Source organism: Cervus elaphus, chromosome 4 (assembly GCF_910594005.1).
Source record: "Cervus elaphus chromosome 4, mCerEla1.1, whole genome shotgun sequence".
Classification (NCBI taxonomy): domain Eukaryota; kingdom Metazoa; phylum Chordata; class Mammalia; order Artiodactyla; family Cervidae; genus Cervus; species Cervus elaphus.
The window spans coordinates 54945672-54961418 of record NC_057818.1 but is presented as its reverse complement, the minus strand read 5'-3'; the positions used below and the strand labels follow the sequence as shown (position 1 = coordinate 54961418).

General features: G+C 51.1%; 1 protein-coding gene across 4 annotated transcripts in view; it reads left to right on the top strand.

The window, feature by feature from the left end:
• Positions 1-15747, top strand: part of ZNF541 (zinc finger protein 541) — a 53061-nt gene that overhangs the window by 32282 nt on the left and 5032 nt on the right. For all 4 annotated transcript variants that reach the window (XM_043899637.1, XM_043899640.1, XM_043899639.1 and 1 more), the window contains 7 exons: positions 5403-5810; positions 5894-6137; positions 7939-9763; positions 11951-12009; positions 12258-12417; positions 12568-12735; positions 13474-13792. In XM_043899637.1, the coding sequence (XP_043755572.1) occupies positions 5504-5810; positions 5894-6137; positions 7939-9763; positions 11951-12009; positions 12258-12417; positions 12568-12735; positions 13474-13792 (3082 nt within the window). In that variant the 5' untranslated portion in view covers positions 5403-5503. The remainder of the gene's footprint in view (positions 1-5402; positions 5811-5893; positions 6138-7938; positions 9764-11950; positions 12010-12257; positions 12418-12567; positions 12736-13473; positions 13793-15747) is intronic.

Here is a 15747-nt window from a genome sequence, read left to right as displayed (position 1 = left end):
TGTGGACTAAATTAAACATCTTTGTAGACAGGTAGATATTCAGATTGTTCCCTCCCTCCCCGCCAAACAGAGCTGCTGTGGATGTTATTTACCTAGTTAGTTGTGGATTTACGGCTGCAGTCTAGAATCTTATAGTGAGTTACCTTCCCCAGAGGTTGTAGCATTTCACAGGAGACTCCCTTTGTCTTCTTACCCCAACCAGTCATGGAATGATGGGCCTTTTTAAAAGGCAAAAATTAAAATTGCTTTGGATCCCCTGTGTTTTAAATTGTTTTTTTTAAACTAATGAACAAAGCTTAAGTGATGATAAAGTGTACAAGTTTCTAAAGCTTGCAGCTCTTGTGCCACTGTAGAGCCAAAGTCAGCTTGCAAATTAAATACAAACAAAGCAACCAAACTAATGTAACTCATATTACAAATGTTAATTTAACGAGAGAGATGCTATTTTGCCAAAACTTAACTGCTTCCTTGAGACAACAACTTTTGCAGACTACCACCAGGCCCTTTTGGGTTTGTCTCAGATCGCCTATCCCTTTTCTCAGATGCAACAGCAGCAAAACCTCCACTTGTACCATTACGTCTGTTGGCTTTAGTTGAGACCAAAAGAATTATCATGAGCCAGATCCACCTCTGTACTCTTCTCATTAGCCTGCAGCAATTAAAGTTGTCCCATCGGGCATTACTGGTATTAGTGCAATTATAAACCTACCCTGGGGCGTTGAAACCAAATGCTAGTAGGATGGGTGATCAGGGGCTTCCCAAGTGGTGCAGTGATAAAGAATCCATCTGTCAGTGCAGGAGATGCAGGTTCCATCCCTGGATCGGGAAGATCCCCTGGAGAAGGAAATGGCAACCCACTCCAGTATTCTTGCCTGGGAAATCCCATGGACAGAGGAGCCTGGCAGGCTTAAGTCCATGGGGTCGCAGAGTCGGACATGACTGAGCACACACTTGCACACGCCCTAGGTGATAAAGTAGTAATCCAGTAATCCACATACACAGATGTTCTTTTAGATTGTTCTCAAAACGAAAGCACAAAATAACAGAACTCTTGGAAAGAGTAGTTGGACGTTTGGGAATGTCTCCAAGGGACAAGACACGCTACCCTACAGGGCCTAGGAGGGAGCTCTCTGCCTAGCAAGTGCTAAAACTTGTTGAATTGAATTATCTGTTGACAGAACAAGAGCAAGTTCAATATTGGTTGAGTAGGGGTTTGCTTTACTCTCTGGAAAAGGATGTAGATATCAAAGCATGGCCTTTGGACTTCTGGCATGCCTGCTCAAGGTTGCAACCAGCCGAGTTTGTTACATGGACTGTACCAATATGTTGGAAGGCAGGTGACTGGACATTGGGGAAATCAGAGGTGTAGCCTGTCTCCCGCCCCGCCTGCATCCTGCACCTTTTGTGTTTTCTAGTATAATTGGTGCAGTGCCATCTATAGTTTAACTTACAGGGAATCAGTATTGTGTAGTAGGTAAGAACACAGGCTCTTATCTGGGTTTAAGATCTGGTTCAACTCCCAGTTAGGTGTGTGACTTTTGACAAATGAGTTACTTGCTCAGAGTCCCTTTTCCTCTCTGTTAAATGGAAGTGAGAAAAAAAAAGGGAAGTAATAGTAGAACCAACCTCCGGGATGTTGTGGAGAGTGAATTCATAAACATAGAGCACTTAGTGTGATGTCTAACAAGGAGAAAATGTTTACAATTTGACTTTGTAAGATATTGCTTTCTGTTTCTTTGAAATAATGCTAAAGCATAAACATAAATGTTTTATATTATTCGCTTATTTTTTATTGATGAGAGGTGAAAGCAATGGGTTTTTTTCCCCTTGGAGTGCTGCGAACACTTTATAGCAGCCCTGCAGAAGCAACTTTGGAACTGGCAGAGAAATCCCCTTTGTCCTGGAATATAAACCTCTGTAATCCACATTCTCTTGTCTGCAATTTAGAATTCCCAAAAGCTCTGAGAATGCTGAGGTGGCTGCAGCCTCATTTGGTGGCCATACCTGAACTCACACATTGCTCTTTGCTGTCTTTATTTCATTTACTCTGAGTGGTCAGGGTGTGGTGGTGGTAACTTAGTCGCTAAGTCAAACTGGCTCTTGTGACCCCATTGACTGTAGCCCACCAGGCTCCTCTGTCCACGGGATTCTCCAGGCACGAATACTGGAGTGGGTTGCCATTTCCTTCTCCAGGGGGTCTTCCCGACCCAGGGATCGAACCCGGGTCTCCTGTATAGCAGGCAGATTCTTTACCAACTGAGCTACAGGGGAAGCTGGAGTGGTCAAGGTACCCCCCAGGGGTTTGCTCACCATGTGGCATATGCATTGGTTTACCTTTCTAACCTCCCCCACCCCAGATTCTGAATTCTGAGACTCACTTGGGTCCCTGAGTTCTGGTACAGGATTTCTGACCTGCACTGAGCCTTCATTCAAGGGCCCTCTGTATGCTACTTACACAGACACACAGGTGGACGCATAGTGGGACACTCAGACGTTGAGGGTGCAACTGTTCTGTTACATTGCATCATGAAAAGTTTAAAAACAACAGACACCTATGGCCTAGGAAACTAGACCCAAACTCCAGTTTTTCTAGGATCCACTCCATTTGTTATCAGTGAGTCATTGAGTGTTTATTAAATGTCTCACTATGGACAGAATTACTCTTGATAGCTCAGAACAACCCAAATACCCACCCACACGTGAATGGATGGAGAAAATCCAGACAGTGGAATAGTGTTCATGCATAAACGGGAATAAAGTGATGATTCATGCCCGGGGGGGGGATCAAACTCAGAAATGCTCTGCTTAGTGAAAGAAGCCGGGAAGAAAAGACTGCATATTATTTGATGCCATTCATAGGCAATGGATGGCCTTCTCCATACTTTGTTGGCATGTGTCCTAATTTTTTTGTTGAAAAGCTGGACATTTTGAACGTTATAATGTGGTGACTCTGGTAATCAGATCCCCCATTCCAGGCTTCGCTGATGCACACTGAGTGTTGTAATTGCTTAGTGACTTTTCTGGGCTGTTTTTATAAAGACTGTATTTTTGGTCGTGTGTGGCCAGTGAAGTCTCTCTCCTGTTAGTTGAGAGATTTGACAGAGATTCCCTTCAGTTGTCCAAAGGGAATACAACCAAACCAACCCCACCTCAGACAACTCGCAGTCTTTGCAGTTGGGCTCTGAGTGAGAGTTGAGACGGGCCTTTGATGTTCAGCAGGCATTTCACAACTCTGCTTTCACCGTCACTTCCGGCTTGCACGGAGCCCAGGTTAGCCAGAGGTGACAGCTAGAGCCTTCTCAGGCCTTTTCTGAGCACTGGCCTGCCCTGGGCATGCAGCCTTCTAGATTCCCTGGAATATGGAATAGGTAAGAGGTTTGGTTTTGTTTTTTTAAATCAGCAGAAGTCCATGGTTTGCCTTAGGGCCCACTCCTTGTGTTCTGTAGCTCTGTAGGTTTTGACTTACATGTGATGTTGTGTATCTCCCGTTGCAATACCGTACAGAATGGCTTTACTCCTCTGAAAATCCCTCCTGTGCTTCATCTATTCATCTCTCTTTTCTACCCCCGAACCCTGGCCACCATAGAGCATTTTGTTATTTTTTTTTAATTTTTTTTCCATAGATCATTTTAACGTCTCTTTATAGTTTTGCCTTTTCCAGAATATCATGTAGTTGGAATCATATAACTTACTGTCTTCTCAGACTGGCTTCTTTCACTTAGCGATACGCATTTAAGCTTCTTTCTTCCATGTCTTTGTAGCTTACTTGCTCCTGGCTTTTTATTGGTGGATGATATCCCATTATATGACTAACCACAGTTTATCCACTCCCCTGTTGAGAGACATCTTGGTTACTTCCTGTTTGGGGCAGTCACAAATAAAGATGCTGTAAGTTTTGGGCTCGTTGGGATGGATACCTAGGAATGGGATGGCTGGATAGTATGGTGAGACCATGTTTATGTTTAGCTTTGTAAGAAACTACCAGTGCAGAAGGGCTTCCCTGGTGGCTCAGCGGTAAAGAATCCACCTGCAATGCAGGAGTTGCAGGAGACGTGGGTTCGATCCCTGGGTGGGGAAGATCCCCTGGAGGAGGACATGGCAACCCACTCCAGTATTCTTGCCAGGAGACTGCCACAGACAGAGGAGCCTGGCGGGCCACAGTCTATGGGTCACAAAGAGTCAGTCACGGCTAAAGTAACTTAGCACACACACCAGTGCAGAAGTCTTTCGAAGCCTTTTTTCCCCAAAGCATCTCACTCTCCAGCTTTTCTCCCCGTCTGAGTGGTGTCCGTGGTCAGTCTCAGTTGAATATTCTTTGACCCTGGCTGCAGTAACTGGTTCCTTGCCTTGAATGTTGTTGACAAACACCTTCTCCATTTCCAGTCTGCTCTGAGCGAGTTCTGAGTTAGAACCTTGCATTTCTAGAAGTTTCATTTCTTTGTTTTTAAAAGCACCCCTGCTCCTTGTGTCGTCTTTTCTCTACTAGGTTTTGTTGTGTCTCATCCTATTGTTAACTAGTTCTTGGAATGCCTCTCTAGGCTTGTGTGTAGGGTTTTTCTTTTAATTTATTTATTTTTTCTGTGAATGCTTGACTCTTCCAGGGCCCCAGCTCTTCCCTGTGAACTCAAGGCCTTGTTTGCTCTTCCATCTGTTTGCTACAGCCTCCAGGATGGTGTTCTGTAATAGAAATACAATATGCGCCAGATAATGTAATTTAAAGCAATCTCACAGCCATGTTAGAAAATAAAAATAGGTAGCTGAAATTAGTTTTAATATCATATTTAAGCCAGTAGATCCAAAATGCTTCCATTTCAACGTGTAATCAATATGAAAATGAGTTAATTTGGGTACTGATTCTTCCAAATCCAGTATATAAATTACACTCACAGCAGGTCTCAGTTTGGGGCCACATTTCAAGTGCTTCATCACCACGCGTCACTCACTCACTGGTGGACGCCACATTGGAGGGTAGCTCTGGGCCCCATATTGGAGACTGACTTCACCTTGGGGCCACTCATGGGCCAACTCACACCTCTTGCTTTGGGTTTCTTCATTGTTGCTGGCACCCAGGGTCTTACTTGTCTCTTGAGCCTGGCTCTGTGTTAAAAATTGTCTTGTGTCTCATGAGTTTATAGCTGGAGAAAGAGGTCAGTTCAGTCCGCCATGTCCCCAAAACCTTTTTAGTTTATTCCTTACAGCAGTCTCACGATGGAGATACTCTTATGCTGAATTTACAGGTGAGGAAACTAGGGCTCATGATGCTTGAGTGACTGCCCAAGGTCACATGGCTGCTGAGTGGCAGAGAACAGACCCCAATACACGTCTGTGTGAATTCCAAGTCCACTCTGTCCACCATGCGTGTTGCCTTCTCGTAACTCTGATTCTTCCTCATTCGTTTTCAGGAATTAGACACCATCAAGACCTGCTCTCTCCTCCCTGACTCCGCATACAGCCCTGCTTGTCTGGAGAGTAGCTCTTGGCCGAGCCCTGGCGGTGGAGAGCCATGGACCAGTACAACCTGGGGGATGAGGGCGCCCTTCCCTCCGAGATGCACCTCCCTTCGTTCCCTGAGAGCCAGGTGCTCACCTGCAGCGATGCCCTCAACCAGGACCTGGGGTCTGGCACGCGGGACCTGCTCTACGGCGGTCTGAGAGGTCTGGAGCTGGACCCCAGCTTTCCGGCGCCTGACGCGCCCAGCGAGGTGCTGGAGGACAACCTGGACACACTGTCCCTGTACTCAGGGAAGGACAGTGACTCCATGAAGCTGCTGGAGGAGTACGTAGATCCTGAGTCTCAGACTTCCTTACAAGGTGAGGCTGTGTCCGGGGCCCGGGCCTGGTGGGCTGTGGAGGTCCCCGGAGGTCTAGAACCTGTGCCTTCTTCCTCCATCTAGACCTGGGGCTGGGTGCCCTCAAGGTGCCCAAAGAGGCGGATGAAGGAGGCCGGGCCACCTCGGGGAGTGCGCGGAAAGGCAAGCGGCAGCACAGCTCCCCGCAGAACATGCTCCTGGACTGCAGCCTCTGCGGGAAGGTGTTCAGCAGCGCCAGCTCCCTGAGCAAGCACTACCTGACGCACAGCCAGGAGAGGAAGCACGTGTGCAAGATCTGCAGCAAGGCCTTCAAGCGGCAGGACCACCTGTGCGTAGGGGCCGGGTCAGCACGTCCGCTCAGGGGCTGGGGACGTGCCTGGGTCTTTAGCACCCCCTCCCATCAACCCACACTCCCGCCCTGTTAAAGGTCCCCAGGTGTGTGCAAGCTGTGCTCAAACGCAGACTAGTCTCCTTGAGCTGCCAGGGTTCCGGGGGCCAGGCCCACACGGCCCCAGCCCCCAAATCCACTCCAGGGAGGAGAGTGCCGCTGCGATTGGCAGACGGGACCCCTGTGGTTTAAAGACACACCCCAGGGGCAATTTTGTCCTGGAGGGAATTGGGCTAACTCTGTGCAGAAAGATGTGGAGCAGGTGCCTGAAGAGAACGGATCTGTGCTCCGTGAGGGGTATGTGTTGGGATAAGAGGCTGTGAGAGGCTATGAAATGCCTGGAATGTTCACTCTCCCTTTTTTTTTTTTTCTTAATTCTTGATTTTAAAAAGCAAACCCAGTGTAAGAGCAGAATTCCCTTTGTTCTTCATGTCTTAGAAATGATTAGGTTTTCTTGCTACTGAGGAAGGAAAGACAGACTTTCAAACGGAAAGACTTGTAAGTGGGAAGGATGATCCTTCACCTTTTGATAGCATGCCCAGGCTTGCCAGGAGAGACAGTGGTAAAGAATCCACCTGCCAATGCAAGAGACGTGGGCTCAGTCCCTGGGTCGGGAAGATCCTCTGGAGGAGGGAATGGCTACCCACTCCAGTATTCTTGCTGGGAAAGTCCTCTGGACAGAAGAGCCTGGTGGGCTACAGTCCACAGGGTCACAAAGAGTCAGATACGACTGAGCAACTGAGGAGCACAGCCTTCACAGAGCATCAGCGAATCCCGCTTTCATTCTGTGCCCCCTCCCGGCACCCCCGCCAGGGGTAGGAAGTAATTTGCCCATGTCACAGGATAGCAATACTTAGGGCTGGAAAGTGGGTCGCTTGATCCCTTCTCTGCTGCTTCCCTCAGATGGAAGCTAAGGGTCCATCTTTGGGGGGAGAATTTTTTTATTTATTGTGCCACATCTATTAGAACCATCCAGAGTAGGGCTGCTGGGAACCCAGAGGGTGATTTACCCATTTGCTTCTTTTTATTTGCTTATTTTTATAATAATGTAGATACAAGTGTGATATAAATATAAGACATTTGTATTCATTCATATTTGCAGAAATTATAGGCAAATTTGGCTGTTTTCTACAGAGTCTTTACTGATTGGGCATCTGTAATTTTTTTCTTTTTGTTTTGCAATGGGGGTCACATGTAGTTCTCTAGAGGGATCCTGTGGGAAGGCAGAGACTCCTTTGTTCAAAGAAGGAGCACCCCCAAGTTAACACTTCCTCGCGTGCATTCTCTGAACTCTGGTTCTCAGGGATGCTAAAAGGGGCTTTTTAAAAAAAAGTGATTCGGTGGGTAAATAACTTGGGAGAGACATGGAAAGTTAAACAGGTTCGCTTTATCTACTCTGTGGCTTTTCACTTTGCTACTATGAACATCCAAGAAGTAAACAGTGTTTTTTCAAAACTCACTTGCCAGCTGAGCCCAAGTCCCCAGGGAGCAACTCTGGAGACTGGTGTTGCTTTGGAGAACTCTTGACTTGGCTCCCATGATTTTTTCTCTCATTAGGGGTTTGCTTAAGGGTGAGGGAAAGAGCCCCTGTTCCAGATGACTTTGACCTTAGTGGGGGGTCTTTCCTCGTGGGGTCTGAGCCCATTTTCTGCCCTGCTGGCCCCTGGGGACGTGCTTGGGTTCCTGAGACAGGTGACCCACCCCAAGACCCCCCCATGACCCCGTCCTTGTGTGCTTCCAGGACCGGACACATGCTCACCCACCAGAAGACCAAGCCCTTCGTGTGCATCGAGCAGGGCTGCAGCAAGAGCTACTGTGACTACCGCTCGCTTCGCCGGCACTACGAGGTCCAGCACGGCCTGTGCATCCTCAAGGAGGTGCCCCCAGAGGAGGAGGCCTGCGGGGACTCGCCCCACACGCACGAGGCGGCGGGCCAGCCCGCACCGTCCGGCCTGAGGTCCCCCGGGCCCCTCCTGCCCAACCGAGACCTCCTGCGCTGCCTTGTCAACAGCATCGTCCACCACAAGATCCCGTCCCCGGGGCCGGCGGGGCCTGCAGACAGCGGCGAGGGGAGGAGCATGGCCTGCCCCTGCCCGTCCTCCTCGGGGTCCTCCTGCTGCGGCCCAGCCAGCGCCCCGGGGACCCTGGGCCCTGATGTTCTCGAGGAGCCGAGGCCCCCACTGAAGGAGCCCGCCGCTGACGTGTTCACGGCCATCCACTCGCGGGCGGCGGAGAGCAGCGGCCCCGACCCAGCTGAGCTCGAGCCACTCCAGCTCTCATCCTCCCTGGAGGGCTGGCCCGAGGGCGCCCCTCTGCCCTCCTGCCTGCCTCTGTTCCGTGGCCAGACAGTCCCCACCACTGGTTCCCAGCCATCAAGCCACAGTTTCCAGTGGCTCCAGAACCTGTCAGGCTGCCCCAAGAGCAAAGGGAACAACAGTATGTTTGTCGTCCATAAGCCGCCATCCCGGGAGGGCTCTGAGCCTGGCCCTGGGCTCAGCAGCACCTCCCCAGTCGGGGAGCCCTCGGCTGGCCTGGGGCCCGGCCCAGAGGACGTGCCGCCCTTCCCTCCCATGCTCCTGAACGCTCCCGGGGAGGCCTCAGGGGACCCCAGATTTGCCAGTGCCAGTGGGGATGATGACTGCTGGGCTCCCAAGAAGAGCAAGTTTGACTGCGACTCCTTCCGGTGGCCAAAACCCGGGGACCCTGGCTCGCAGGACCCTGGCTCGAAGCCCAGCAGCCTCTCGTCGGATGCCACCCCACTCTTCCGGCAGCTCTTCCTGAAGTCGCAGGAGTCCCTGGTGAGCCATGAGCAGATGCAGGTGTTCCAGATGATCACCAAGTCCCAGCGGATCTTCTCCCATGCCCAGGTGGCCACCGCTTCCTCCCAGCTCCCCACTCCTGATGGCAAACAGGTCCCCCTGAAGCCACTGCAGGGGCCATGGCCACAGCAGCCCCCATCTCTGACGCCCACTGTTGACTCCCTCCATGCTGGCCCCATGAACCCTGAGCCAGAGGGCTCGCCAGCCCGCCGAAGAAAATACACATCCACTTTCCCCAGGGAGGCCTCACCTGGCAGCATGGGCTTGGATGCAAAGGGTGGACCAAAAGTGGCTGCCGCTCCACCAGCCCTCACAGCACCGTCCCTGGACCCTCCCGGGAACCCAGACATATCTTCTCTGGCCAAGCAGTTGAGATCCTCAAAAGGGACCTTGGACCTGGGGGATATCTTCTCTCCCGGGGGCCTGTGTCAGACCCAGTTAGGAGGGGACGAGCCATCCGGAGCCCACCTCCCAGGGAAGCAGACCCAAGCCGAAAATGGCATGGCCTCCGGGGCCACAAAAGCCGAAAAGGGCCCAGCCTGCTCCCGGGGTGGAGGCTACAGGCTCTTCTCCGGCAACTCCAGAGCACAGCGCTTTTCAGGCTTCCGGAAGGAGAAGGTGAAAATGGATATGTGCTGTGCGGCTTCCCCAAGCCAGGTGGCCATGGCCTCCTTCTCGTCGGCCGGACCTCCAGCAGATCCCTCCCGGGACTCCAAGTCCAAACTGACGATATTCAACAGGATCCAGGTACTGGGGCCATCTCACGGACTTCACCATACAGGAGGCAGAGTCTCGTCATTACCTGTTTCTGGGTTTCTAACTTGTTCAGGCGCCTTATTTAACCTCAGCGAATCCTCAGATGCAAGTGTACAGAGATGGGGAGGGAGGGTTAAGAGAGGAGGTGGTCCCTCCCATCGTCCCCCCCACCCCACCGCACACACACAAAGCAGGGCTTTCGAGTTGGGAGAGAGACTTGGTGTCACGTTGCTTCACGACACGTTTTCTGTCTGCTTTCTTTCTCCCTCTTGCTTCCTTTTGGATTTGCCTCCTTCACGTCTTCAGAGGATGTAAAGGTAGAGCTCCTCGGCCCTTGACATTGCTGTGTGAAATGCCGTGTCTTTTCTGGTCGTGAGTCATGGGTCACATGTCTGACTTGGCCCCCGCTGCTGGCCCCGCGCCGCTCTGCCCTCTTGGAGCGCTCAGGTCCTCGCACATGGCTCCCACGAGGTCCCGGGAATAGAGGGCTTGGCCACGCTTCCTGCTGAGGCTCTGAGGTCCAGCATCCTTCCTGTCAGCCCACAGCTATCTCATCCTCTTTTTTTTTTTTTTCTGGCAGCTTTAATATTTACATGCTATCTCACTCACTGTTTTTTGTTTTTTTTTTTTTTTTTGAGATTGAGTTTTCAGTTTTATATTTGGCTATTTTATTTTGGCCAAGAGGCATGTGGGATGTTAGCTCCCTGACCAGGGGTTGAATCCGTGCCCCCTGCATTGGAAGCGTGCAGTCTTAACCACTGGGCCATTAGCAAGTCCCTAATTCACCATTTAAAAATGGACCATCCAGTAGTTTTTTAGCATGTTTACAAGGTTGTGCACTTTTGTATTTCACTGCTCTTTGCCTAAATCCTTGCATCACCCCCAAAAGACACCCCATACCCTTAGCTGTCTACCGCAGTCTCTCCATCCCTCCCAGCCCCTGGCAGTCATGAGTCCACCTCCTGTCTCCATGGATGTGCCTGTCTCGGACACTTCCTGTGATTGGAATCGTACACTATGTGGCCTTTCGTGTCATTTGCTTCTTCCACTTAGTACGATGTTTTCAGAGTTCATCTGTGTTGTAGCGTGGGTCAGAACTTCTTTCCTTTGTATTGCTCAGTAATCGTCCATTGTAAGAATACACCGTATGTTGTTTGTCCATTTATCAGCTGATGGACGTCTGGGTTGTTTTCACTTCTTGGCCGTTGTGACGGTGCTGCCGTTAACTTTGCTATTGTTATTGTTTGGACATATGTTTTCATTTCTCTTGGGAGATAACACCAGCATTGCTGGCTTATGGGGTAATCCTCTCTGTTTCAGAAACTGCCAGACTTTTCTAAAAACCATTTTACCTTCCCACTCAGAGTCTGAGGGCTCCAGCTTCTCACCAACACTTGTTATTGTCCATTTGTTTCCTTCTAATGCAGCCACCATAGTGGGTGGGAAGCGATACCTCGTGATGGTTTGATTTGCATTTCCCTGATGGCTAACAGTCTTGAGCATCTTTTCATGTGCTTGTTAGCTACTGATACATCCTCTTTGGTTAAGTGTCTACTCAGAGACTGCCCATTTTTAAGTTGGTTTGTGTTATTACTCTTGAGTTGTGAGAATTCCTTATGTATTACAGATACAAGACCCTTACCAGATACATGATTTGCAACTCTTTTTCTCCCATTCTCTTTTAACTTTTTAAAACAATTTTAGTTTATATTATAGTTGATTTACAGTGTTGTCTTGGTTTCAGGTGTACTGCAAAGTGATTCAGATATACGTGTGTGCACATACCCATTGTTTTTCAGACTCTTTCCCCTTGTAGGTTGTTACTGAATACTGAGTAGCATTCTCTTTGCCCTGCAGTAGGCCCTTGTTGATTACCTGTTCTGTATTTAGTCCTGTGTTTCTCTTAATCCCAAACCCCCTCTCCCCACCTTTCCCCTTTGGTCACCTTAAGTTTGTTTTCGAAACCTGTGACGTTTCACTTCTTGATGGTATCCTTTGAGGCACAGAAGGTTTAAGTTTTGCTGATTTGTTCTGTCGTTGGTTTTGGAGTCACCCAAGAAACCGTGGCCTACTCCAGGGTCACAAGAATGACACCTGTGTTTTCTCCTAAGCACCTCACAGCTTTCACTCCTGCACCACATTTCTGATCTGCTGGCTCAGGTGTGTTTTCATCTCCAGGGTGGAAATATCTACCGGCTCCCCCACCCGATGAAGGAGGAGAACGTGGCCGGTGGCTGGTAAGTGCAGGCGCCCCTCCCTGCCCCGCCAGGGGAGCTCAGCCCCCCAGGAGTCCTCTGGTGGCTTTGACCTGCCGGCCCAGGGGTGCGAGCTGTGGGTGCTGCCCTCCTGAAGGGGCGCGCACTGGGCCGTGGGGGATCGGGGCGTCATCTCCGTTCCTTCAGTTCGCCTGGAGCTGTCAGTGTATCAGGGCTTGGGGGTGGAGCCCCATCCTCCCTTCCCTGCCTCCTGACACATCTCCCCACAGTCACCAGCACAGCAGGGGCCCCACAGACTGGGCAGAGCCGCGGAGCACTTACGTCTGCAAGAACTGCAGCCAGATGTTCTATACAGAGAAGGGGCTGAACAGCCACATGTGTTTCCACAGCGACCAGTGGCCGTCCCCTCGAGGGAAGCAGGATCCACAGGTGAAGGGGCGTGAGGCTGCGTTCAGCTCGCCGGAGCTGGGGGAGGTGGGGGCCTGACTGGGGCTGGGAGCCAGGGCGATGCTACTCTGGAGGGGCCCTTGCTCCCAACTTGCTGTTTCCCTTAAAGGGCTGTCTCTTCTCTGTGTGCAGGTGTTTGGCATGGAGTTTTGCAAGCCCTCAAGACAGGTGCTAAGGCCAGAGGGGGATGGGCAGAGTCCCCTGGGAGCCAGAAAGTGCCTGGACAACCCAGCCGCAGCTGCTTTGGGGGTCCCAGTGTCGGTGCCTGTGGCCCCAGCAAGCCGCCCCCCAGGCAGCAAGGTGGGTGCTGATCAGTCCACCTCCGTCCCGCCACTTTCCATCTGCCGGTGGGAGCCGTGAGAAAAGCCCCAGACTCCTGACTCTGGAAGAGCTTAGTTTCAAATCCATTCATTCATTCACCCTCCACTGGACTTCCTCTGTGTCTGGCCCTGCGCTGGGGACACTGCAGCAAGCACAGCAGCCTGTCTCCTGGGGCTCCCGGCCCAGTGGAGTGGAGAGCCCCCATCCCCAGACAGTGATGCCTGGAGTGGGCTGGCCTGGGCTGGGAGGGGAGCAGAGGGAGCTGTGGGAGCCCTAGCGGGGCACCAGAGACCAGCCTGAGGAGGCAGGGAGGACTTCCTGGAGGAGGGGGTGTTGGAGCTTAGGTCTGGAAGATGAGAAGGGGTAAGATGGGGGGTGGGGGTTGCAGATTGCATGGAGGTGAAAGAGAGTGTAGTGAGTCGAGCGAGCGATCAACAAGTTTCCAAAATGGTTTGAGGGAGGGCCTCTCCTTCGGGGTGTGGATGCACGAGAAGGCTCCAGCTTTGCACACCGCTCAGCTCAGGGTCTGGGGTCTGGCGCAGGCATGGTGGCCCTGCCCGGCCTCCTCTGCTGAGGGCTGTGGGCACAGCCAGGCCAGGCACACGTCTCTGTGGTCGCTACCTGTCCTGCTTTCCTGCCGTCTTGAGGACTGAGCTTGAGGCAGGTGGCCTCAGGTGACCCCTCGGGGTTCTGAAGCTTCTTCTTGTCCAAGGACAGGAGAAGGACGTGGATGAGAGAAGCAGCAAGGAGAATGGCCAGCACCGAAAGCGGAAGAAGCGCCCCCAGCCCAAGGCACTGTTCGCCCCTCCTCTGCCCCCCAAGTTCGGGCAGCCGGGCCCAGGGGTGTGTCACCAGAGCCGCCTGCGCTCCCCCGTGTTCCTGGTGGACCACCTCCTGAAGGGGCTGTTCCAGTGCTCGCCCTACACGCCGCCGCCCATGCTCAGCCCCATCCGGGAGGGCTCGGGACTCTATTTCAACACCCTCTGTTCCACGTCCGCTCAGGCCAGCCCCGACAGGCTCATCAGCACCGTGCTCAGTGAGTGAGGCTGATCCCCACCCCCTCTGGCGGGGAGAGACAGGCCAGACCCACCCCTCCGGTAGCATGCGGTCCAGCCGTTCTCCCTGGCCTATGGCTGGGTTGGTCTGGCAGTCCCAGTGCTGTTCAGAACTATCCCAGGACCATCCGGGACCAGCAGCCTTCTAGGTGCTTATAATTTTGTAGGCAGAAAGAAAACAGAGGCCATTTAATCTAGCCACCCTTCTGCCCGGTCTTTTGAGTAATTTTCAAACAGCTTTACTGGGATGTGATTCACAGATCACAGGGACTACCTGTTTAAAGTGTGCAGTGTTTGTGCGAATGTCCACAGGGTTGTGAACCCATCACACAGTCTGACCCTAAGTTCCTCTCCCCAGGAGACGTGCTGTGCCCACGAGCAGTTACACACAGGCCCCACAGCCCCCCAGCTCCTCAGCCCTGGGCACCACTCACCTACCAATTTACTCTCTAGGGGTCTGCCTTCTCTAGACATTTCACAGAATTGGTGTCCTATGATACATGACAGTTTGTGTCTGATTTATTCACTTGGAGTAATGTTTGCAGGGTTTACCCCTGTTGTAGTATGCATCAGGGCTTCATTCTTTTTATGGATGAATGATACTGCATTGTCTGGACAGTTGACCTTTTATTTATCCACTCATCAGTTAATGAGCATTTGGGCTGTTTTTGTCCCTTGGCTACTGCAAAGAGCGCTGATTAAGAATCCTTCATCATCAGTTTTTCTTGTACCTAAGTTCTGATTTCTCTTGGGTGTATGCCTCAGAGTGGAATTGCTGGTCGATACAGTAACTGTTTAACTGTTTAAGGAACTGCCAGACTGTTTCCAGAACGGTCATTTTACATTCCCACGAGCACTGTATGAAGGTTCATCGTGCTGCTGCGTACCGCAGAGCTTCCTTTTTTAAGGCTGCATAGTACGCCATTGCCGGAGGAGCCTGGAGGGCTGCAGTCCATGGGGTCTCGAAGAGGTGGACGTGACTGAGCGACTTCACTTTCACTTTTCACTTTTATGCGTTGGAGAAGGAAATGGCAACCCACTCCAGTGTTCTTGCCTGGAAAATCCCAGGGATGGGGGTCGCAGAGTCGGACACGACAGAAGTGACTTAGCAGCAGTACTCCATTGCAGGTACATCCCACATTTCCTTTATGGAGTTACCCGTCAGGGGACATTGAGGTTATTTCCACATCTTGGCTACCATGACTAGTGCTGGAGTGGACATGGGAGTTCAGATGTCTTTTTGAGATCTTGACTGCAGTTCTTTTGGATGAATACCCAGAAGTGGGATTGCTGGACCACATGATAGTTCTGCTTTTAATTTTTGAGATAATTCCATACCATGCAGGTTTTTTTTCTAATTTTTTATTTTATATTGGAGTATAGTGTTTTTTATTGGAGTATAACTATTTACAATATTGTGTTTCAAGTGTTCAGCAAAAGTGGTTTAGTTATTCACTTATCTATTTTTTTTCAGATTCTTTTCCCATAGAGGTTGTTACAGATCATTGAGTATGGTTCTCTGTGCTATACAGTAGGTCCATGTTTTTTTTCTTGTTTTGTTTTTTGGACTGTGCTGGGTCTTCCTTGCTGCGTGCGGGCTTTCTTGAGTGGCGAGCGGGGTCTGCTCTCTAGCTGTTCGCAGGCTTCTCACTGCGGGGGCTTCTCTGGTGGCGGAGCACGGGCCCTGGGTGCACACACTTCAGAAGCTGACTCGGCAGTTGCGGTGCACGTGGCATGTGGGATCTTCCCAGATCAGGGCTCGAACCCGTGTCCCCTGCATTGCAAGGCGGATTCTTAACCACTGGATCACCAGGGAAGTCCAGTAGGTCCTTGTTGATTATCTATTTTATATACAGTATTGAGTCTATACCATGAAATCTTAAAAGAACCTGCTTTTAGCTGCCCCAGAAAGGCAGTCAGAAAGGGCCTCACAGGT